Source organism: Ceratotherium simum, chromosome 2 (genome assembly GCF_057802395.1).
Source record: "Ceratotherium simum simum isolate JZ-2026a chromosome 2, ASM5780239v1, whole genome shotgun sequence".
NCBI lineage: Eukaryota > Metazoa > Chordata > Mammalia > Perissodactyla > Rhinocerotidae > Ceratotherium > Ceratotherium simum.
This window is the reverse complement of record NC_141901.1, coordinates 41396397-41420677: the sequence shown is the minus strand read 5'-3', so window position 1 is coordinate 41420677 and position 24281 is coordinate 41396397. Positions and strand designations below refer to the sequence as shown.

The 24281-nt window shown below is 54.1% G+C and overlaps 2 protein-coding genes across 2 annotated transcripts; one reads left to right on the top strand and one right to left on the bottom strand.

Annotated features, from left to right (window-relative positions):
• Positions 1-5: 5 nt before the first annotated feature.
• On the top strand, positions 6-10386 carry HCN3 (hyperpolarization activated cyclic nucleotide gated potassium channel 3). The gene is made up of 8 exons (XM_004436160.2): positions 6-788; positions 3652-4081; positions 5295-5456; positions 5875-6093; positions 6511-6657; positions 7080-7320; positions 8188-8352; positions 8811-10386. The coding sequence occupies exons 1-8, from the start codon at positions 505-507 to the stop codon at positions 9509-9511; spliced, it is 2349 nt and encodes a 782-aa protein (XP_004436217.1). The 5' UTR covers positions 6-504; the 3' UTR covers positions 9512-10386.
• Positions 10387-10828: 442 nt separating this feature from the next.
• PKLR (pyruvate kinase L/R) lies at positions 10829-19604 on the bottom strand. Its single transcript, XM_004436162.3, has 11 exons — positions 19480-19604; positions 18008-18190; positions 15432-15523; positions 15203-15334; positions 14866-15052; positions 14239-14509; positions 13965-14115; positions 13521-13673; positions 13260-13426; positions 12347-12528; positions 10829-11706 (listed from the first exon to the last, which is right to left on the bottom strand). Exons 1-11 carry the CDS (start codon positions 19577-19579, stop codon positions 11600-11602), a joined length of 1725 nt encoding a protein of 574 aa, XP_004436219.1. The 5' UTR covers positions 19580-19604; the 3' UTR covers positions 10829-11599.
• Positions 19605-24281: the final 4677 nt, after the last annotated feature.

Here is a 24281-nt window from a genome sequence, read left to right as displayed (position 1 = left end):
CCAATCCCTCGCCTTCCCGAGTCTCACGAGCTACAACCAGCGTCCGGTTTTTCCGCCACTCGCAGGCGGCTCCACCTCCCCAACACTCAGTGGATAAAAGCCCATCAACTCTAGGCCACGCCCCTCTCCATGGCTCTGAGTTTCCCTACCTTCTCCTCCTACACTGGGAAAACGGCCTCCTTTTGCTAAGCCACGCCCACCTCAGAGTCCCTCCAGGATGCAGGCTTTATTGGCCCCGGGCCCTCCATCGGACGGCCGCGCCCCCGCGCGCCCTGCCCAGCCTTCCCGCGGCCCTCGCCAGGGGGCGCAGCGCAAGCCGCCCGCTGTCGGCCAGAGTGTCTGTCGCACACACCCCCTCCGCCCAGCGCGCCGGCAGTTCCGAGCCGACTACGCCTCCGCTCCGAGCCCGCCGGGCTGCGCCGGCTCCGACTCCGGGAGGGGTCGGGGGGTCCCGGATGGCCGCGGTAGGGTCTAGGAGGCCAAGCGTGTAAGCCAACAGGCGTCATGGAGGCGGAGCAGCTGCCGACCACCCCGGCCGGCGACGGGGCGACCCCTGGGCTGGAGGCGGCGCCTCCTGCTGCCCCGGCGTCTGCGACCGCGGCCTCGGGTCCGACCCCTGGATCTGGGTCCGGGCCCGAGCCCAAGAGGAGGCAGCTCGGGACGCTGCTGCAGCCCACGGTCAACAAGTTCTCCCTTCGCGTGTTCGGCAGCCACAAAGCAGTGGAAATCGAGCAGGAGCGGGTCAAGTCAGCGGGGGCCTGGATCATCCACCCCTACAGTGACTTCCGGTACTGGGGACCCGGCAGGGAGGGCGGGGGCACAGACCCTACCCCCACGGGCCGCGACACGTCCCGCTCCACGGTCACTTCATTTCCGGCCCAGGGGTCCCCGGGTGGGGCGAGAATGTCACATCCCCCAACCTAGCCTGAGAATTCTTGGGCGAGGGATTCCCAGCCAGAGGTCTTCGGTGACTTCTCAGGCTGAGGCTGCCAGAAGGGACAAGCAGAGACCTGGATTTCCCGTTTCGGGAACGCGGCAACCCCCCAGGACCACAGGGACCACTGGAATTAGAAACCCCTGCCTCCTCCAGTCCTGCTTGCGGGGGATCTGGGAAATTATGTCATATTCCAAGGCTTGGAGTCAGCCTGAGAGAGAAACCGAGGTCTGCTATCTCCCACTCCCCTACTCCCACCTCCAGCACCTGCCCAGTTAAGCAGGGCAGGCTACCAGGAAAAATAGGGACGCTGGGAGAGGAGTGGGGGCGGGGGTCGGGTCCTGACAGCAGTTCTGGTCGCTGTCCCTGGTGCTGAAGGCAGGATGCAGTGGGGCCGGGCCAGGACTCAGCGATTGAGGCAGCAACGCAGGGGCACGGCCACCGCCCAGGTGACTACCAGAGAGAAGGGACCGAGGGTGGGGGTAGGGCGTTTCATAGTCCCCATCAGGCTGTATGTCTACATCAAGGTCGCTAGGGGAGGAGAGCAGCCCTGTCCTTGAGGCAAATGAAGGACAGCTTTTGGACGAGGCAAGGATGTGTGCAAAGCACCAACCTGGGGAGCGAAATGAGGAGAAAGGATGAGGTGTGAATCAGGAGCCTGGAAACACAATTGGAGACCTAGACATCATCTTGAATCCACAGACATACACACTCCCTAAATGTTCCTCTTTCCCTCATTGTTCATTCCACTCTCCTCTTCTTTATTGCCTCATTCCTATCCCACCAGTGCACCTTTTCTAGTCTCCTGTGGATCTCCCTCCCCTCCCCCATTTCACCCTCATACGTATCCCCAGAAGCCGTGTATCCCCCTTACTATCGTGCTTTTTCTCTGTCCTCTCTACTGCATCACCCGCCAAGCTTGTGACTGCCTGTGAGTCAGGCTGTGAAGATGCTCTATGGCTAGGCGAACCCTCTCTTCTCTCAGCTCACAGTACAGGATTTCTCCAGTGGCCCAGGAGTGAGAGGAAGAGGGGGTCAAGGATTTGTTGTTGATTGAAAGCACACTGTCTGAGGGGCTTCCTGGAGGCCTCGACTTGCGGAACACCAAACTTCTTTCAGGGGCTGAAAGGATTAATTTTGTAGTCAGAGTCAGAAGGGGTTGGATCCTGGGGTCCCAACCCAGCTGGGTCCTGGGGTGATGCTGCGATTAGGTGTGTCCTGGAATTAAAACCATCATAGCTAATGGAGCCCCTCAGATTGTCCAGTGACTTTCTCTGAATGAAGGCTTCACCTAGCTCCCTCCTGACCTCTTCTTTCCACAGCTTCCACCACAGCAGTGTGGCTCTCCCCTGCCCATGCCCTTGCCTGGTCTCAGCCAGAGTCCCAGTGGGCACAGGGAGGTTAGTGGGGGAAAGGAGTGTAGAACTTCAAGCCTTTCTGCCTCAGAATCTCCTATGGAGCTTCTCTGTATGTGCAGCCCTGTCTGAGGTGCTGTGGAGGGGAGAGGGGCATCCCTGAAAAGCTCAGTTCAGATGGGAGGCAGGACAGACCAAATGAGCAGGGGACACCCCAGGACACAAATGAGCAGATCCCAGCAGAGGAACTGAAACCGTGGGTCCAACTGTGCTGGGGAGGAGGGATGGGGTGGGGAAGGCTGGGGAGGGCATGAAGTCCTAGACTAGGAATGGGCAGAGAGCTGGAAATGGGAGAAGCAGCAGCCTCTTCAGAAATCTGGGGATAAAGGGTGGGTGAGTCATAACACCAACTAGTACTTGTACAGCACTGTCACATCCATTGTCTCAGTGGTTATTTTTTCAACAACTCTGTGAGATTAGCACAGAGTACTTTATATTTTTTTTAACTTTTAAAATATTTAATAATAGTGACATAGATCATATATATATATATAATAAGGGTGTTACATATATATTTTTATACATATTAAGAAGATAAATATGTATATATATAGTAGGGATATATAGTATATATATTTATATGGTAGATATATATATATATAGTAGTATAGTATATAGCAGGCCATATATATATGAAAAAGTAATTATAAAGCAACCTCCCAGGTAACAACTATCTAGGGTAAGAGAGACTACATTGCCGGCACCCCAGAAGCCTCCCCACAGCTCTCACATTCCTTTCCCATGTCCAGTATTCTAACTTTTGTGGTACTCATTTCCTGTTTTTGAACTCTATACAAGTGGAATCATCCAGTATGTATTTTTTTGTTTCCTGCTTCTTTTGCTCAACAGTAAATTTGTAAGATTCATCCATACTGCAGAATGTAGCTGAAGTTGGGTGATTTCACAGTTGTATAGTATTTCAGGGCATGAATATATCACAGTGTATTTTACAGTATCACTACTGTATTTTTCTACATTTTTCTGCCAATGGACATTTGGGTTGTTTCCAGATTTAATGCTGCTATTCCTGTATACATCTCCTGGAGCGCATGTTTCCCATGAGTGTGTATATACCTAGGAATGGAATTGCTGGGTTGCAGGGGATACAAATGTTTAATTTTACTAGATAATGCCAAACTATTTTCCCAAATAGTGGTCCCAATTTGCACTTCCACAAGCTGCAAATGATCATTCCGCTATTCTGTATCCTTGCCCACTCTTGCCTGTGTCAGACTATCTGGTTAGTCTAGTGGCTGGTGAAATATCGTCGTGGTCTTATTCCCCATCCCACCCTCACCTTAGGTTTTACTGGGACCTGATCATGCTCCTGCTGATGGTGGGGAATCTCATTGTGCTGCCCGTGGGCATCACCTTCTTCAAGGAGGAGAACTCCCCGCCTTGGATCGTTTTCAACGTCCTCTCTGACACTTTTTTCCTGCTGGATCTGGTGCTCAACTTCCGCACGGGCATCGTGGTAGAGGAGGGTGCTGAGATCCTGCTGGCACCACGGGCCATCCGCACACGCTACCTGCGCACCTGGTTCCTGGTAGACCTCATCTCCTCTATCCCTGTGGATTATATCTTCCTGGTGGTGGAGCTGGAGCCACGACTGGACGCCGAGGTCTACAAAACAGCGCGGGCCCTGCGCATTGTGCGCTTCACCAAGATCCTCAGCCTGCTGCGGCTGCTCCGCCTCTCCCGCCTCATCCGCTACATACACCAGTGGGAGGAGGTGGGGCGGGGAGGTGGGCAGGGGGGCTCGCAGACTCCTCCAAGACAGGGATATGGGTGGGGCTTCTGGTGACTTTAGGGGGAGCAGATGAGTGGGGCTTCTGAGGGTAGGCTCTCTCCAAGTTGGTGGGAGAGAAGCAGGGACAGGATAAGTGTTCAGGGAATCGGGCCCCAAGGTGAGGACAGTGGTGCAGGAGGGTGGAGCACAGCTGCTGGAAAAACACGTGAGAGTTAGCTGGACTCTGGGAGCAAGATGTGGGAGGGGAGTTAAGAATTGCAGGGGGTGGGAGAGGCTAGAGTTTCAACTTCAGGGTGGCAGAGTTTAGGCGTTCAGAGTGTGGGCTCTGCAACCTCATTGCCTGTGATCAGATCCCAGTTTTACTATTGACTGTATGAGAGTTGTTTTTCTCTTCTATAACATGAAAGTAGTGGGGGCCAGCCTGGTGGCGCAAGCGGTTAAGTGTGCGTGCTCCACTGTGGTGGCCTGGAGTTCGCCGGTTCGGATCCTGGCGTGCACCGACGCACTGCTTGGCAAGCCATGCTGTGGCGGTGTCCCATATAAAGTGGAGGAAGATGGGCACAGATGTTAGCCCAGGGCCAATCTTCCTCAGCAAAAAAAAAAGAGGAGGATTGGCAGATGTTAGCACAGGGCTGATCTCCTCACAAAATAAATAAACAAATAAATAAAATGAAAATGGTGAATATACTTGGGTTATAAGGATTAAAGGAGGTAACACCCATAAAGCACTTAGAGTGGTGCCTGGCTCATAGTAAGTTCTCAGTAAATTACCTATTGTTATTGTTGTTGTTATTATTATTATTAATTTGAAAGGAAGAGGGCTGCTGGCATTAATCCTTATACACATACCCTGGGGACATTACATTCTGAAATGCCCTCTCTCCTTTTTTCCAGGCTGCACCTGGGCAGCTTGTGCAGTAGACCATTTTGAGTTTCTGCTGTGATGCTTACTGTGTGATTCTGGGTACATGAATGGCATCAATTTTCCTATCTGTAAGATGAGGGTAGAAACACAGCCTACTTGTATTAGCTATATATGTGTGCTGTAAAGCCCTATACAAATGAATAAGAGCCACATTTAAAAAATTCATGGGGGCTGGGGCTGGAGAGAAGTTCAAAGAGAGAATTTGTACGGTTGGGAATGACCAGCAGGGAGGGGTTCCTGTCCACAGTAGCCCCTCCTCGGACTCCTCAGATCTTTCACATGACCTATGACCTGGCCAGTGCCGTGGTTCGCATCTTCAACCTCATCGGGATGATGCTGCTGCTATGTCACTGGGATGGCTGTCTGCAGTTCCTGGTCCCCATGCTGCAGGACTTCCCTCCTGACTGCTGGGTCTCCATCAACCACATGGTGGTGAGAACTCCCCACAGCTCTGCCTCTCCTGGGCCTTCCAAGGGCTCTTCTGCCCAAGTAGCAGGGATGACCACCGGGGGCAGGAGGTGGGAGATGATGGAGAGATGATCAAGAGAGAAGACAGGAGTGAGGAGGTGGGGAGGTGAGAGGAGAGGGGAAAGAGACCCAGAAGAAGTGTTTGTGTGTTGGAGGGAGCAAGCAGGGAAGGAATCCTAGGCAGAAACTGAGGCCCTCCAAGCTGCAAAAGAGGCCCCTTCTGCCTCAGGGCCCCCAGAACCAAACCTAAGTGCCTTCTGGGAGGCAAGTCTGAAGAAGAAGGGGGCAGGTGGAAGAACTGAAAGAGAGAGAAAAGGGAGCAGGAGGAGAGTGAGGCTCTGGGGGGCCTATGCCCAGCTCTGCAATACACTCTGCCCCCCAGAACCACTCGTGGGGCCGCCAGTACTCCCACGCCCTATTCAAGGCCATGAGCCACATGCTGTGCATTGGCTATGGGCAGCAGGCACCTGTAGGCATGCCCGACGTCTGGCTCACCATGCTCAGCATGATCGTGGGCGCCACGTGCTACGCCATGTTCATCGGCCACGCCACTGCCCTCATCCAGTCCCTGGACTCTTCCCGGCGTCAGTACCAGGAAAAGGTCAGCAGGGGCAGGAGAAGGAAGGGGTGGGCATGGAGGGGTGCTGGAGGCTGGGTAGCTCAACTGGAGGCCCATTCTGATACATGCCCCTCTTGGATTTCTGTGTCCTTCCTTGCCCCATGCCCGTGTGTCCCGTCCCCTGTGTGTACTTTTCCTTATTTGCACCTCTGCCCCTGTCCTTGGACCCCTCCTCTGCCCATTTCTGGGTTTTCCTATGACTGTGTTGTGTGTCCTCCCTGTATCCACCATTATCCACATGTCCTTCTGTGGCCGTGTGTATCCCCATCTGTCTCCATGTTTCACCCCTCTGGATATGGCCCTGCCTGTGATCTTCCTCCACACCTCGCTCCCACCCTGTTCCTGCCCCACATCTGTCTCTGTGTCCTCTTGCCTGCTGGCCACTGGCTGGCCCTCCAGTACAAGCAGGTGGAGCAGTACATGTCCTTCCACAAGCTGCCAGCTGACACCCGGCAGCGCATCCATGAATACTATGAGCACCGCTACCAGGGCAAGATGTTCGACGAGGAGAGCATCCTGGGCGAGCTGAGCGAGCCGCTGCGGGAGGTGGGACTGGGCGCGGCCCTGGAGGGGCCTCTTCAAGGACTTGGGCTTCTGGGATGCCATGTGGGGTAGGGGCTGTTGGTCAGCTGGTACACCTATAGGGTGTGGGGCCTGCAGACGGCCCCACAGGAGGCCAGGACTTTGGGGGGCTTTTAGGGGCTAGGGTCTTTCTTGAAGGTCTAATGGGGGTGAAGTATACATGGGGAGGGGCTGCAGGGTTCTCCATTTTGGGGGTATGGTCCTGCAAGGGCTCATGGGAGAGCTCTGAAGGCAGGAGCTTAGGGGTGGTCCCAGGCCCACTGAAGCATCCCCATCCTTTGGCAGATCATGCCTCCAGGGGTAGGGCCTCTGGAGACAGATGAGCTTGATAGGGGCACCTCAGGGCAGGGGGCACAGCCTGCCTGACAGGCCCCTCCCCTGCGCAGGAGATCATTAACTACACCTGCCGAGGCCTGGTGGCCCACATGCCGCTGTTCGCCCACGCCGACCCCAGCTTCGTCACGGCAGTGCTCACCAAACTGCGCTTTGAGGTCTTCCAGCCGGGAGACCTCGTGGTGCGTGAGGGCTCCGTGGGCAGGAAGATGTACTTCATCCAGCATGGGCTTCTCAGTGTGCTGGCACGTGGCGCCCGGGACACCCGCCTCACTGACGGATCCTACTTTGGGGGTCAGCAGGCCTCAGGGTGGGTGGGGGGACTCGAACAGAGGACAGAGGGCAACTGCTCCCCTGGATCAGGGTCCCTGCCTGGTTGTGCTGCAGCATCACAGAGTTCCAGCCCCTCCCCAGGCCTACTTAATCAGAATCTCTGGGCCTGGGGCCTGGAGCTCTGTATTTTATAAAAAGCTTCTTAAGAGATTCTAATGCACAGCCAGGTTGAAAATTTCTGGGCCAGTGGGCCTCTTAGAACCCTTAAGCAGTGAAATCCGAGGAGCCTATGAGATGAGGGCAAGATAGGAATCCAGCAGTGCTGTTCAAGGGCCTTGAGCTTGGTGGCTCCCTGCTGGTGTGATCCAGGGACCCAGCCTGTGGCAGTGGGGGCAGTTCTGCCAGCTGCTGCCCAAAGTGACTTGAGGCTCATGTAATCTCTCAGTCCCCAAACCACCCGCCCCCTCCAGCATCCCTGTCGTGTTGCCTTTGCCCTTTGGCACTGCTTTTCTCCTTCTGGTTGCCCTTGGTGTTCACTCCAAGGGGTGGGAGGGAAGGGTACACAGAGGGCACTGCCCCAAGCCTACCCCTCGGGACAGAGCAGGGGAGGTGGGGTGGGAATTAACGTGGAGTGGAAGAACTAGGAATGTGCGGGCCAGCCAGACCTGCCTGTTTGTCGGCTTTAGTTTGGAGAGCCTGAGAAGGATGGTAATTGTGCAGGTCTGGAGAAAGACAATGCTTGGAGCATTTAGGGACCTGGGTTGGGTGGGTGGTCACTAATTTCCCCATCTGGGAGGGAACCTGAGGAAGCTGAGTCAGCTGCTTGCATGCCAGTGAGAGGGAGTTCTGGGAATGGTGGTTCTCAAGGCCTTCTCCCAACTTCGGCAGAGATCTGTCTGCTGACTCGGGGCCGGCGCACGGCCAGCGTGCGGGCTGACACCTACTGCCGCCTCTACTCGCTCAGCGTGGACCATTTCAATGCGGTGCTCGAGGAATTCCCAATGATGCGCCGGGCCTTCGAGACTGTGGCCATGGATCGGCTGCGCCGCATCGGTGAGGCCTGTCCACCCTGTCTGCTCTGGGTCCAGGCTGTGCCGTCACCCCATCTCCATAGCAAGAAGCTATTCAGCATTCCACTCCAGCCCACCCCAGTCCCAGCAAATGCCTCCAGTAGGCCTTTCAACACTGTTGCTCGCTGTCCTTATCACTCAGCATCTTCTACTGCTGGAGATATCACCCTGAGTCCCCATGCCCTGAGTCCTCCCTCCCTGAGTACCAGTTCATGACCCTCATCACCTCTGATACATACTGTTATCCCTTGACCCTCCTCCTCCAACCCCCATCTCCATCCCTCCATCCCCCAACCCTCCATACTTTTGACCCTCATCCCCTACCCTCACCCCACCACCATCCCTTGCCTCCATCTTGTTAAGCTCACTCTCTTTGATATCCAACCTTCACATTGGATTTCTTCCCTATTCTTAACTCCTCCCTCCTGGGAAAACTTCTAGGCAAGAAGAATTCCATACTACAGAGGAAGCGCTCTGAGCCGAGTCCTGGCAGCAGTGGGGGCATCATGGAGCAGCAGTTGGTACAACACGACAGGGACATGGCTCGGGGTGTTCGGGGCCTGGCCCCAGGCACAGGAGCTCGGCTCAGCGGAAAGCCAGTGCTGTGGGAGCCACTGGTGCACGCACCCCTGCAGGCAGCCGCCGTGACCTCCAATGTGGCCATTGCCCTGACTCACCAGCGGGGCCCTCTGCCCCTCTCCCCTGACTCTCCAGCCACCTTCCTGGCTCGCTCTGCTCGACGCTCAGCTGGCTCCCCAGCCTCCCCGCTGGTGCCTGTCCGAGCCGGCCCTCTGCTGGCCCCGGGGCCATGGGCATCCACCTCCCGCCTGCCAGCCCCACCTGCTCGAACCCTCCACGCTAGCCTTTCCCGGGCAGGGCGCTCCCAGGTGTCCTTGCTGGGCCCCCCCCCAGGAGGAGGTGGCCGACGACTAGGACCTCGGGGCCGCCCACTCTCAGCCTCCCAACCTTCTCTGCCTCAGCGGGCAGCGGGTGATGGCTCTCCTGGGCGGAAGGGCTCAGGAAGTGAACGCCTGCCCCTCTCAGGGCTCCTGGCCAAGCCTCCAGGGACAGCTCAGCCCCTCAGGCCACCAGTGCCTGAGCCAGCCACCCCCCGGGGCCCCCAGCTCTCTGCCAACATGTGAAACCTTTGGGTAAGCTCTTGGGTGCAGCAGTGTGTGCCCGAGAGCAGACACCTCTTGGGGAGGGCCAAGGGGACCTAAAACACTGCCCTATGGGATTATCTCCCCTTACTACTAAGAAGATGGTCTCTGTCCTCAGCTCAGGCACCCTGCAGCCTGTCTGACATCCTCCTAATCCATTCACCCATCCATCAAATGTACCAAGCGCCTACCATGTTCAAGGCACTGTGCCAAGCGCTGTATGTCTCCACTGCCAAGTAGAAGTGACTCCAAGCCCTCTGACGAGGGTATTCCCTCGGCCATGGTCCTGCCAGGTGCAGGCCCGGACCAATGATCCCATTTTACTAAGCACAAGTACTTGCCACCGCCATCACTGCCAAGTAACTAGATGTCTCTGTTTCCCTGTCCATGACCCTGCAGGTTCCGCCTAGCATGGTTATCTTTCTGTTCCCCTAGCATAGCTGGGCACTGCCAATTACTTGTGCCCCTGTTGCTGTTGACAAATGTCATAGGTCCCCAGGGTGGGCATCCACCTTCACTTCCAAGTGTGGACCCTCCCTGTCTATACCCCATGACTGGGAACACATGTCTCCTCCCTGCACTCTCTGTCTCTGTGGTAGAACTGTCTTTTTGTAAACTGGGAGCCACCTCCTCCCCTGTGTCCCTGCCCCAGTGGTGTCCGCCCTGAAGCTAAGGGATGGTTGGCACCTCCTTATATAGTGTGCCAGCCTAGATGCCCCCTAGGTGGGGAGCAAGTGGCTGAATCCTTAGATGGCATTTTTTCTTTCCTTCCTCCATTACTTCCTTATTTATTCTTATTTATTCAATTATTTAATAATTGTATTTATTTATTCACTTGCTAATTTAATTTATTATCAATTCAGTTTATTCACTCATTCCTTTATCCATCCCTCCCCTCCCCGCCTGGCAGGGAGATAGTAAGGGACAGGGCCCCTCCATGCTAGCTCTTGTGGTCCTTGTCCATCGCCATCGGCAGCAATATTGGAACCCTCTCCCTATCCAGGTAGGGGTAGGAAGGGCCACCCTACACGGCGAGGAGGACCGTTTTTACTTTTAGTTTTTACTTTCCAGACTGAGTTTGCTGGTAGTGCAAGAGGGCCCAAGGTATCCAAGCCTGGGGAAGGGCAGGCCAGCCAGCACCTCTGCCTTCTCAGGGACAAGAGAAATCCCTTACCACTCCCTCTGTCCCCACACCTACTCTACAGCATCAAAGAATGTGGGGTCAGGATCCTAAATCTCCTTTTCTCCTGGGTGGGGAGTTCTGGGGTTTTGGGTGTGTGGGAGAAGTTTTATAATTGCTTCCAAATAGCTGGGTTTAAAAAGAAAATAGAGACACTCATTTGGCTCCTGGTTTGTGTGTGGGAACAAAGTGGGCATGAAGGAATTTCCGGGTGCAGGAGGAGGTAGCAGGGTGTCTGACCCAGCAAGGCCTGAGGTGGCCATGAGAGCGGCCCGGGAGTGGCCTGCGAGCCCAGCAGAGGTTGCAAAGACAGTGACAGGATGAGCCCCCACTCTCAGCGCTCCCAGCATACATCTGCCCTGGCTTCCCCAAAAGGGTGGCGCTTCAGTGTCACTGTTAGTCACAATGAAGGAAGAGGTGGCACTCTCCTCGGGAGATGCCCAGATCATCATGAGGGCCACATATGAAAATGTCAGACTGCATGGATATGGGATATCTTTAAAATAGTAATTTTGTGGAGACTGTGGGCATGATTGCTCCATTCCCCTCTCCCCCACCTCCAGCATGGGAAGCCTGAGGGAACAGAATTAACCAGTTAAGCTGAGATTAAAGGCTCAGAGCATCTTAGGGCCCAGCTGAGAGCACTGGATGCAGGGTATGTACGGTTGGTGCTGCTGGATCACCAGTGCTTAATTGGACACAGACTTTCAGGGCCTGTGTGAAATGGAGAGGGGGAAGGGGCACCCTGGAATGGAGCTAGATGGCAGATGGGTAGGGAGGATTGGGGGTAGAGAAGACTTAAACGTGGGGCTGTAGGAGGGGTGTGGGGTGGCGGGAGTGTGTAGGAGGGATGGGGTCCAGGGCTGGCTGGGTCAGAGGGGGAGGGCATCTCAGGATATGCTCAGCACCCGCATGATGTTGGTATAGCCAGAGCCAGGCCGCCAGCCTGTCACCACAATCACCAGGTCCCCAACATGGAGGAAACCTCGGAGCTTTCCTGGGATGGGGGGAAGAAGATGACAATCAGCCATTGAGGGACCCAGGCCAGCCCTGTAATGAGAACAAGTCGCCACCCTCCATCTCCTAAGGCCACCCTGTAGGGAATGAGGGGCCTGAGGCAAACTACAGCGTGTCCCACAGGTGGCACCACAGGGAATGTGACCACCGCAGTATATCAGAGCTGCAGGTTTGTGGGTGGCATGGGGTGTGTTCCTAAGTAGCAAGTCTGTCCACCTGTGCTGCTGTCTGATAGGAAGAGGTGGGGTATGATCAGAGCCACTTGTAAATTAGATTTTAGTTCCAGCTGTGGGGGACTGGGTCCCCCTTTCTTTCACCTCTTGCTCCTTATGTCACGCCTGGCTCTAAGCACCTGGTGCAGGCAGCAGGTGGGCTGACTTCTTAGGGATGGCCCTGACCGCTCTCCCTCTGCCCTCCTCCCTCAGCATATCCCCCCCGACCCTGGAGGCCAAAATATCTCTGAGTCTTAGTGAACCTCACAGAGAAAATCTGGGACCAGAGGAGAGAGGCAAGGCCCTTTTGGGGAGTGTGGGAAGTGGGGTTGCGGGAGTCATGATACAAATTCAGGGGTGGGTGGGGAGGAAGTCAGGGTGGGTGGGGAGGAAGTCTAGGTGGCTCACCACTTTCAATGCCAAATTGGACCCGGCGATCCACATCATCTGCCCAGATGGCCTCTGGAGGTTCGTGGTAGAGCAAGGGGAAGACTCCTCGGCATAGGTGGGCCTGGCGGGCAACCTGGGCTGAGCGGGTGACAGCAATGACTGCTGCTCGAGGTCGGTACCGAGACAGGAGCTGGGCTGAGCTGAAGGAGACAGAGAAGGTCAGCCCAGAACAGTGAAAGAGTGTTTAACCAAGAAAAAGAGTTTGTGTTCTGGTTCCAGGTGTCACCAACAAACTGTGTGACCCTGGGTAAGTCATCTGGGCCTTGGTTTTCTCACCTGTAAAATGGGTGTAAGAATGCCTGCCCTTCTTACCACACAGGAAGATATGAGATAATAAAGGACATATCAAGTGAGATAATAAGAAACCTCTTTGAGAAACATAAAACCCTTCTGAGAATGTACCTTTCTATGGTACTTAACTTACGAATGTCTCCTGTTAATCCTCACAACCCCATGAGGAAACGGAGGAGGCTTATAGAGCCAGGGTGATTTACCCAAGGGGTCAGATCTAAGTTTCAGAGCAAAGACTTGAACTCAGACCTTCTGGACCCTTCTGCAACACTTCAGCCTTGTAAGGCTTTGTGGGCTAAATGCACAGGACTTGCCTCTGAGCCCTAAGAGCCCAAATGGCCTGGAAGCCAATGCACCCAGTGATGCCACCTTCTCCTTCCAACCCCCTGGAGCTCACTGGCACAATTGCTAGTGTGCTTTAAGACCTGCCTCTCCTGGCCTCCCACTCTCATAGCTATCTCTCCTCATGCCAGAATGATACTCTTCATCTCTGCTGACGAGACAAAACCCAAGCCAGTGGCCCATCCCAGCCTGCCCCTGACCCACAGCCCTGTCTTGGTGTTCCCAGTGTCTCCCTCACCGGCCAGTCGTGGTCAGCACAATGATGGCAGCAGCACAGCACTTGAAAGCAGCCTCCACAGCGCCAATGGCAGTGACCTCAGTGGGATCACGGCTCAGTGGTGCTGCCCGGCGCAGCTCCTCAAACAGCTGCCGGTGGTACACCGCTGCCTCTGCCTCCCGGGCAATCTGTAGGCACCAAGAGGTCAGGCTGGGCAGGGGCATTGGCATCTGGAAGGGGGTTGGTTTTCCGGCCCATTCGCCTTGCATTCTGAGCTCCTACCGCATGCTGCATCTTCACGGCCTCCACAGGAAAGTTGCCCTTGGCAGTCTCCCCCGACAGCATGATGCAGTCGGCCCCATCCAGCACAGCGTTGGCCACATCACTCGTCTCTGCCCGAGTTGGCCGGGAGTTCGTGATCATGCTCTCCAGCATCTGGGAGACATCTGGATGTCAGAGCTGTAGGAGTCACACTCTGACTGAGGACCTTGCCCAAGCTACTTCTCTGACATCCACACTCTCAGAGTGCCCTGAAAGCCAGTGTCACAGTCACAAACTGTGTGATCCTGGCTGTTCAGCTTCCTCATCCAAAAATGGGGGTATTTCTTCCTAACTTGGTTGTTTGAGGATCAAACGCTTGACAGCAAGCGTGCTATAGACCTACGGTGGGGTATTCACCCTCGGGCGTCCCACAGAGTGCCCCAGCCCTGAGGGCTCACTCCAGACCTGTGTAGCACAGACAACGGGCTTGCCCGCCAAGTTGCAACGTCCAATTATCATCTTCTGAGCAAGGAAAACCTTCTCGGCTGGGATCTCGATACCCAGGTCACCCCGTGCCACCATGATGCCGTCGCTCACCTCCAGGATTTCATCAAACCTGGGCAGTTGGGGGAGTCAGGGCTGGGGAAGAGCCAGGAGATGCCGAGAAGAGGTAGGCAGGAGAAGAGGAGGGGCGATGGGGATGGTTTAGGGCTTGATGGGGACAAAGAATGAAACTCACTTCTTCACACCTTCATGGTTCTCAATTTTGCTAATGATCTTGATGCCTTGTCCTTCTGGCCCCAGAGCAGCCCGGACAGCAACCACGTCGCTAGCTTTCCGCATAAAGGAGGCAAAGACGATGTCCACACCATGCTCCACCCCAAAGCGCAGGTCCCGGACATCTTGCTCGGACACCCCAGGCAGGTCTACCTGGATGCCCGGCAAGTTCACGCCCTTCCGGCTGCCCAGAAGGCCACCACTCTCCACTTCAGTCTCCAGCCCCTTTGGGCCTGTGGGCAAAGAAAGAGCCAGCCTAGGTCAGGGGTGAGGCCTGGGCATAGTCATGGCAGAGGGAACACGGGGCTTGGACCCCCAAGAGATCAGGAACCCATGTTCTATTGGTCTCTCCACCCTTGGCCTGGGGTCTGCACTACGGGGTAGACTTATGTGGAAGACAGGACAACCCGCCAGTCCAGCCCCAACTCAAGGTGAGCCCAGGAGTTTGGATGCCGGGGCTCCGGGGACGGGGACAGGTGGGGAAGATCTCTGGCCAAGGGAAGGTGTGGCCGGTCTACGAGTGTGCGAGCCAAAGGGAAGAGAGTGTCCCCAGGGTCTGCGCATGGCCGGGCGGGAGGCGCATCCGCACCAATGTTCTTGACCGCTAGGGAGATCAGCCCGTCGTCAATGAAGATGCGGCCCCCCAACGGCACGACCCGGACGATATTGGGGTAGTCCACCCACACGGTGTTCGCGTTCCCCTGCGTCTGGAACGCCGGGTCCACGGTCACCAGCACCTGGGAGCCCTTCACCAGCTCCACTTTCGATTCCAGGCCCTAGAGGCGGAGCCAGAGCAGTCTTGAGTTCTGCCCCAAGCTGTCCCGGGCCGGCCTCTCCCCACGCTCCGCCCCATGGGCAATTGTCTCCGCGCCCTACCGCCCCCTTGCTGGTCCGCCAGGCGTGGCCCAGCCCCGCCCTCCTCTCACCCCCTGCAGGAGCCCTGTGCGTATCTCCGGTCCCCTGGTATCCAGAGCGATGGCCACGGGTCGGTAGCTGAGCGGAGAAGTTGCAAAGCTCTCCGCCGCCTTTCGGACGTTGGCGATGGACTCAGCGTGGTACTGGGGACAGGAACCAAGCAGGGATTTCAGGTGAAGGTGGCCAGGACCCCGGGGCATCCTCTAGCCCCGCCCACCTCCCCTTGGCCCTGCCCCGAACCTCGTGGGTGCCGTGGGAGAAGTTGAATCGCGCAATGTTCATCCCGGCCTTAATCATCTCCTTGAGGCGCTCCACGGAGCGAGATGCTGGCCCTGGAACACAGATCCGGCTCAGACAACTTTCTCCCCAAACCTGAGACAACCAAACCCATCACCACCCTGAGAGATGCCCCATGCCACAGAAGTCCTGTTACCTGACCTTTATTCCCTGGTGCAATCCCTGCTCGCAGGTCAGAAACTCCGTTCTCCTCTCTAACCAACACCTGCCTCCTTGGGGAGGCAACACTGTGGGGGTCTTGGAGAGGAGTGTCCTCAACCCTGAGGTAACTGGGTTGGCAGTGATGTAAGTGCTACAGTGTTGGGGTAACCCCAGAGAGGGGTACAGCAGGGGATGGGTGCCAAGTGAGGGCATTTGGGGTACCGGGCTTTAGAGCTGAGGGGCCTCATACTGACAGAGGGGAGCTGAGTTCTATCCCACCCCTGCTCTGCGGATAGGGCAGCTATGTAACTGAGAGCCAGCTGGCCAACCTCTCTAGTCCCTACCTAAAGCCAGTTCTTCCACTGGTGCACTAGGTCTCCTCCTTCTTACCTGCTCAAAGACATAGATTCAGCCATTCTCCAGTCCTCCACGTCATCAATGTTTTCCTTTTTATTTGATCATTCTCATCAGCATGTCAACCTGCTGTTATTTCTTTCATCATAAAAATATTTTCTTAATCCCACCTCCCCCTCCAGCTACAGTTCTATTTCTTTGCTCTCCTTGGCAGCAAAACTCATTGCAAGAATTATCTGTATTTGCTGCCTCCAATTCTGCTCCCCGCCCCACCCAATCTCCATTGTGTCACTCCAGTCAGGCATTGGCCTCCATCTCTCTACTGCATCTGTTCTTGTCAAAATCACTGAGAACCTCTGTGTTGTTGCTAAGTCTAATGGTCAATTCTCAGTCCTCATCTTAGCGGGCCCATCGGCAGCATGTGACACACATCCTTGGGGTACCTTCTTCACTTGGCCTCCAGGACACCACCCTCTCTTGGTTTACTCCTACCTCAGTGGCTGTTCCTTCTCAGCCTCCCTTGCTCCTTCCTCCACTTAACATTAGATGACCCATTCTCTTCTCTCTCATTCTACCTTCACTCCCTTCATGGTCTCAACCAGTCTCATGGCTTTAAATACCACCTATGTGCTGACAACTCCCAAATTTATATCTCCAATTCAGACCTCTCTCCCAGACCCAGAGCTGTGTGTCTGGTTACCTGCTCTGTATCACACTTGGATGCCTAATGTGAATCTCAAACTCAGCATGCCCCAAACTCCTGATCTCTTCCCCGTCAGCCTTTCCTCACGGTTTTCCTGCTCAGTTAAGAATGCATCCTTCTAGTTCCTCACGCCAAAAACCTTGGAATCATCCTTGACTCCTTTCTCACCCTCACCCTCACCCTCACCCCATATCCAATCCATCAGGAAATCCTGTCAGCTCTACCTTCAGAATGCATTCAGAATCGGATCACTTCTCACCACCTCCACAGCCACCACCTGGTCTGAGCCAGAAATACTGTAGAAGCAGCATCTGCCCTTGCCCCCACCCTCACCCCCAATCTATATTCAATACAGCAGTAAGGGTGGTCCTGTTAAAACACACATAAGAGTGTGCCATTCCTGGGGCCGGCCCCATGGCGTAGCGGTTAAGTGCGCGTGCTCCGCTGCTGGTGGCCCGGATGCAGATCCCAGGTGCGCACCGATGCACCGCTTGTTAGGCCATGCTGTGGCGGCGTCCCATATAAAGTAGAGGAAGATGGGCATGGATGTTAGCCCAGGGCCAGTCTTCCTCAGCAAAAAGAGGAGGATTGACATGGATGTTAGCTCAGGGCTGATCTTCCTCACACACAAAAAAAAAGAAGAGTGTGCCATTCCCCGCTGCTCAAAACTCTGCAGTAATTTCCCATTTTTCAGGGAGGAAAACTCAACTCAAATTCTAAAAATGGCCTACTGAGCCCTCCACGATCTTCCCCTCCTCCCCAGTCTCTTCATTTCTGCTACTCTTCCCTCTTGATGGCTTCTAGCAATTCTAGACTCCCTGACTTAGGGCCTTTGCACTAACTGTTCCCTCTGCCTGGAACTCTCTTCCCCGGACATCTGCATGGCTTATTCTCTCATCTCCTTCAAGCCTTTGCTCAAGTCTAATTATCTGAATACTGGCTACCTTGACTCCCTATTTAGGATTACAACCTGCCTCCCATTCTCACATTCCTAATGCCCCTTACCATGCTCTATTTTTCTTTTTTCCATAGGTCTTGTCACTTTCTAACATACTAAATAATTTATTTATTTTTAATAATTTATTATGTTTATCATTTATTGTCCCACTCAGCTAGATTGTCAGCTCCCCAAGTGTAAGGATCTTTATTTCACTGATCTACTCCCAGTGCCCAAAACCTTGTCTACCAAGTGCTCAACAAATATTTGTTGAATGAATGACTGTCAAATATGGAGGCGTCTCAAAGGAGACAAAAGATGGGGAAGCACCTTGAGAAACACCCAAGAGGCCCTGTGATGCTCTGGGGGATAGAGGGTGCTTACCAATGGTGGCAATGATGCTGGTACTGCGAGCGGCCAAGGGCTCGGAGTCGATGTCCAGCAGGCAGAGGTGCTCCAGGAAGGTGTCTGCCATAGCGGCAGGCAGCTGCTGCCGCTGGAAGAAGGCAGTGCCCAGCTCCTGGGTCAGTTGGGCCACGCTGGCCCGCCGCAGGTACCCCGCTGGCCCTGCAATGGAAGGGGGTTGCATGGACACCTGCCTCTCCTCCCCATCTTTTCATCTCGGCACACCCTCTTGTCCTTCCCTCAGCTCTGCAGTTTTTGTTAGTCCTTCTTAGGAGGTGGGCATTATGCATACATTATCTTACTTAGTCACAAGGATCCTATGAAGCAGGTACTGTTAAATGTTCTATAATTATTCCCATTTTACAGATAAGGAAACAGAGGCTGAGCAAGATTAAATAAACTGCCCAAGATCATACAGCTTCTAAGTAACAGAGATGGGATTCACATCCAGTCTGACTAACTCTAGGGTCAAGTTCTTGACCATTCGGCTATCTGATCTTTCTTTCATAATTCCCAATCTTCTTGCCCTTCAGCTGCTGACCTCCCTCAGCCTCAGCCCCTCATCATATCTAGTCCACAGTGGCCCCTCATTTTCTAGGCCCAGAATCACCCAGTTCCCTCTCCTAAGGTCTCTGTTTTCTTCCTTCCAACCTCCGGCAATTGGCCAGACCTCCACCCTCCCTCCTCTGAATTTCCCCATCCCCTTGAATGCTACTCCAGGTCCTGAGGTCCCTGTAGCTTGACCCAGCCTAGCCCAGAGGAACCCCACTTCCAGCCTCACCCTCCATGCCACTGCACGTCTGCCTGTCTCTGGGAGTCTGCTCCACACTGTCAGGCTGTCAGCAGTGTGAGGCCCAGCTGGGCTGGGGATCAATTCTGCATACTGGGTAAAGTGTCACCAGTGTTTCCCCTGACACTGGGAGCCCTGTGCACCGGGGGTCAGAGTCCAGCAACCACGAGAGTTCCCCGTGGCTCCTATGCTGCGGGCTCTTCTCTGCTCTGCCCCATGGCCCCATGTTGCAGGCTCCCCTCTGCTCCGCCCTGTGGCCCCAAGCTGCAGGCTCTTCTCTGCTCCACCCCATGGCCCCATGTTGCAGGCTCCCCTCTGCTCCGCCCTGTGGCCCCAAGCTGCTGGCTCTTCTCTGCTCCGCCCCATGGCCCCATGTTGCAGGCTCCCCTCTGCTCTGCCCTGTGGCCCCAAGCTGCAGGCTCTTCTCTGCTCTGCCCCATGGCCCCATGCTGTAGGCTCCCCTCTGCTCTGCCCTGTCTATAAGGGCTGGGAGAAGAGGCCCAGACCAGGGTCTAACTTGACACAGGAGAGACTCGGATGAACATAGATCCTTCCCAAACCCCTCCTAGCCAGCAGCAGATATTGATCATTTGTACCCCTCCTCCTGATTTCCATCCTTATTTTCCCCCTCTGTTCAATGGTTTCTGTTGCCCTTTCTTACCTCCTGGAGCCCCAGACAGAATGGACTTCGCTAAATCCTTTTGGGACTTAGAGATCCATGACCAAAATTGCTGGGGTTGTTTGTTGTCCCGGATCGACATGCTTTCAAAGTGTGGGACTGAGGCTGCGGTGGCTGTGAAGAGAGAGGGAGAGGGGATGACAAAACTGCTGGTCTTATCTAAGAAAGCCAGACAAAAGAAAAGGGGCACACCCAGTAGGCTGCCCCTGTCCCCACACAGAGTCCCTCCCCCAGAGCTGCTGGCTCTCTGCCCCTGTCTTTTGGCGTTTTTCCTCTCTCATCCATTTTTCCTGATAAATTTTCAATCCATTCACATTGTCTGGTCATCAACCTGAATAGAGATTTTTTTGCCAGTGATGTGGCGCCTTTTTTTTGTACTTTACTGAAGTCCGCCCTAGATGAAGCTAGGAGCAGGGAATTTAGGGTAGAGCCCAGAGCCTGAGGAAAGGGGATGGGGAGCACTTTGACAGTGTGAGGCTCTCTGGAGGGGCTCTGATAGCGTCACCATCACCATAACGTTGGCTACCATTTGCTCATTGCCTACTCTCCAATATTTATTGAGCACCTGCTGTGTGCCAGGTCCTGTGGATACAGTGGTGAGCAAAACAGACAGGGCATTTGCCTTCCTGTGGAATTTACAGTGTGGTGGGGAGACAGACTATAAACACGTATCAAACAAATAAATCTATAACTACAAACTTTAAGTGCTATTAAGGGATCGATCAGGGTGCTGGAACAGAGAAGCCAATGGGGAGAAGGGTGGGGAATGTATTTTACATGATGTGGTTTGGGAAGGCCTCTTGGAAGTGATCATATTTAAGCTGAGATTTGAAGGATGAGAAGAAACCAGTGGGGACAATTGGGAGCAAGGAGTTTTCCGTGGGGTTGGAAATAATGCATGCCGAGGCTCTGAGGAAGGAAAAAGCATGGTGCTAAAGAGAGGGAAAGCTGCCATGAGGCCACGTGCCTGGAGTGCGGGGGACTGATCCCTGATGAAACTGGAGACTGAAACAGGGCCTTGGAGGGCAGTGGGTTTACCCAAGGGAGTGACATCCAACTGATGCTTTCAAGCCCTCTGGCTGGCGGTGGGAATGGAGAGCAGGCGCAGGGCAACAGGTGAGGGGTTTTAGGAGTAATCTAGGTGGGAGGTGATGGACTAGCATAGTGGCAGTGGAGAGAGGGGAGACAGATTTGAGATGTATTTGGAGAAGAGCAGACAGTGTGGAGTGACAGTGAGGTGTGGGGAGAGGGAGAGGGAGGCTTCCATCCCCTGAATGGGGATGCTGCTGAGGAGTCTGGCTTGAGCAGTTGGGTAGATGGTACCGCCACTCACTGAGACTAGGGAGGAAATAGGTTTGTGGGGAGGGGAGGGACATTCAAGATTTCAGTTTTAGACAGGCTAAGTTTGAGATGCTAATTAATCATTAAAATCAATAGGCAGGGGGCCGGCTCCGTGGCTTAGCGGTTAAGTGCGCGCGCTCTGATGCTGGCGGCCCGGGTTCGGATCCCAGGCACGCCCCAAGGCACCACTTCTCCGTCCAACCCGAGGCCGAGTCCCACGTACAGCAACTAGAAGGACGTGAACCTATGACATACAACTATCTACTGGGGCTTTGGGGGGAAAAAAATGAATAAATAAAATCTTTAAAAAAAAAAAAAAAAAGAAGGATCCATTAATAAAAAAAAAAAAAAAAAAAAAATCAATAGGCAGACAGTAGGACCTGTTCATGGAGCATTTACTGTGTGCTGGTACAGCATTCAATGCCTCATGTGCATCTTCTCCTTTATCACCATGACAACCTAGAAGGAAGGTTGGACTGATGGCCTGTTTTACAGACGAGGGAACTGAGGCTAGCAGGCTGTGCTGGGCATCTTCTGTTGCCACTCCAAATCCTTTCTCTACCTTTCTCCAACTCTGCTCTGGGGCCAGGAGGCTGAAGGCCTTGCCCCATGGCTTCGGTAGGGCTTGGCCAGTGGAGAGGGGCACCAATAGGAGATGAGACGGAGGAGAGGGAGGCTGGGCATTTACCTGCCCCTCTCCCCTGTCAGGTTGCTGGAGGTCCCAGCCCCTGCCAGGGGGCCCTCTCCAGATTCTAGGAACCATTCTTTCCCCATCCCCTGGGCTCCTAAGGGTGGTCACTAAGCCCACTGTTCCTAGATCTGGGGTAACGCACTATTCCTTGCGGTTTAGCAACACCCTGCCCGCACCTTTGTATATAATCCTGTTATGAAACACTCCTCAAATTATTTAACTTCAGAGATCCCTCGGTTTCCTCATGGAACCCTGCCTGATACACTTGTCTGGGGCTGAAAATCTTGTCAGTGGTGGAGCTGGGATTTGGGCCCAGAGAGTATGGTTCCAGAGCCTGAGCTGTAACCACTAAGCTCTGTTCCTTTCCTCTCGGGACTGTTTCAGTGGAAGAGAAGGGGAGAAGCCTCAGACTCTGGTTGGGAAAGAAAGAGGTTACACGATAGGAAGGACTTCCCAAGGTGGAATGAGTTTGGGGTCCTAGGCTCTGTATATATAGAAGACAGAACAAATAAAGATAGATAAAAGTTGTAACCAGAGGGACCAGAATAGACTTCAGAGACTGGGGACTCAGGCTTGGGGGTTGGAGAGAGACATGGGATGTTTAAGGTTAGCCTGGCAATTTCTGACTGACTCCAGGACCAGTTGGGAGGACGAGAATCTCAGAGATCCGAGTCCCAAGTGGCCAACAGGAGGTAGAGGGTGGTGCCCCAAAGCAGCCCCTGTCCTATCCAGTGGAGGGACAGAAACTTTGACCTGAAATCAGGTCAAAGAGGGAAAGCAGTCTGGCTGACCCTGGTTCCATGAGTGACCACGTGAGAGGTGATCTGCCCTTCGTCACAGGGTCAGGCAGCCCTGAGCAGGAGGCCTATGGGTGACAAAACTGGGAGAAGGACAACAGGCCTCCAGGATCCAAACAGAACAGGTGTACTCAGCTTTGTCAGACGAGATCCGTCCCCAGCCCTGCAAATGCACACACTCCGACACCCTCAGACACATACAGAGCCGCTCAGGTGACAGCAGACACCCACAGACACAGACACAAGTGTGGATCGAGCCCCCGCATGTGCTTTCTCCCACGCCGGACTCTGAGGGTGTGAGGTCACCTGCCCAGGTCCCTGCCCAGACCAGGGAGAGACAGGAATGCCAGCAGTTAGGTTTAATAATGTGTGTCAGGAGGGGCGGTGGAGTTGTGTTCAGGACACAGATGGGCACCAGGAGAGACGGAGCATTGTGAGTGAGGGAGGAAGTCAGGGTGGCTTCACAGAGGAGGTGACACGAGAGCTGAACAGAGTCAAGGATGGAGACTGCCCAGTGCTGGGACACATGTACACACATGTTTGCACACACATGTGTGCAGACACAAACACCCGCATTCCACCCATGCACACACACACCCTAACCCTAACACACCTACAGAGTCCACACTCACACCACAAGCACACACTCATACAACAGACTCACACAATTAGACATAGTCCTGAACTTCACACACTTTTTCTCACAGGGACACATACTCGCACATGCACACAAGTCCAGGCTCTGTCCCCCAGCTTAAGGCCGCTTTATTCTGCAAACCAGAGAACACCCTCCCAGCCTCACCCCCCGGAAAGAGCGCTGACAGGCCTGCGAGGGGCGCCCGAGGGCCGCCCGCTGGCAAGACGGCGAGGGCGGGGCGGCCGGGACGAGGAGGCGCCGTGGCCCGGGTGGGGGCGGGGAGACACTCTGAGCCTCGGTTTCGTCATCTGCAAACGGAGGTAACAAACCTTCGCGAGGGCGCAGTGCCATAATGTACGTGGAAGTGACGTGAGCGCTCCACGAACAGAGTACGGAATTATTGCTGTTGTTCTCGTGCATATATGGCGACTCCTCTCCGACCTCAGTAATCAGAATATCGGGAGTGGGGTTCTGCATCTGTATTTCCAAAAGTGCCATAGAATTTGTTCAAAATGTATTTACATTTATTTGAATAGATATTTGCACAATATACAAAATTCAGAGGTACCGGGTGTAGGTGAAGAGTTTCTCGCTTCCTAACTTCATCCTGCTTCCCAGCCACTCAGTTCCCCCCAGCAGGTTACTGTATTTTCTGTGTATTCCCAGAAATAGACAATGCAGGTACAAACAATATGTAACCTTTCCCTTTCTTACCCAAATGTAGACATGGTACGATACATACCATTCTGTACTTTTTCCCCCCTGCTTTTCTATTCCACTTAGAATAGATCTTGGACTCTTTGCATACGAAGAAAGGCCTCAGTTTGGCTCACAACTTTTGTACTGGACCTCCTGACATCCATCTGTAGAACCCCTCACTTGCCGGGGGAGGGGGGGACCACACGGGCACGACCACACTAGCCAGAGAGGAGCTAGAGGCAAAGGCCAATCTGGGCCCAGGTCTCTTTTTCTTTTTAGAAAAATTTTGGTAAAATATACACAAGATAAAATTTACCATTTTAACCATTGTTAGATGCACAATTCAGTGGCATTAAGTACATTCACAGTGTTGGGCAACCATTGCCACTATCTTTTTCCAGAACTCTTTCATCAACTCAAAGGGAAACTCGATACCCATTAAACAGTAACTCCCCATCCCCCACTCCCTACCCTCAGCCCCCATAACCTCTGTTCTGCTTTTTGTCTCTATGAATTTGTCTACTCTAGATACCTCACGTAAGTGGAATCATACAAGATTTGTCTTTTTGTGACTGGCTTATTTTACTTAGCATAATGTTTTCGAGGTTCTCTCATGTTG

Excerpts from the sequence above, each read along its gene's own strand:
- PKLR (XM_004436162.3), bottom strand. The coding sequence starts at position 19,579 with ATGTCGATCCGGGACAACAAACAACCCCAGCAATTTTGGTCATGGATC. Across the intron at positions 14,510-14,865 it reads CCTAGCGGTCAAGAACATTG|GCCCAAAGGGGCTGGAGACT; the intron begins GTGCGGATGCGC and ends CTTTGCCCACAG. Across the intron at positions 11,707-12,346 it reads CCAATTTGGCATTGAAAGTG|GAAAGCTCCGAGGTTTCCTC; the intron begins GTGAGCCACCTA and ends CCCCCATCCCAG.
- HCN3 (XM_004436160.2), top strand. The coding sequence starts at position 505 with ATGGAGGCGGAGCAGCTGCCGACCACCCCGGCCGGCGACGGGGCGACC. Across the intron at positions 6,658-7,079 it reads TGAGCGAGCCGCTGCGGGAG|GAGATCATTAACTACACCTG; the intron begins GTGGGACTGGGC and ends TCCCCTGCGCAG. Across the intron at positions 7,321-8,187 it reads TGACGGATCCTACTTTGGGG|AGATCTGTCTGCTGACTCGG; the intron begins GTCAGCAGGCCT and ends CAACTTCGGCAG.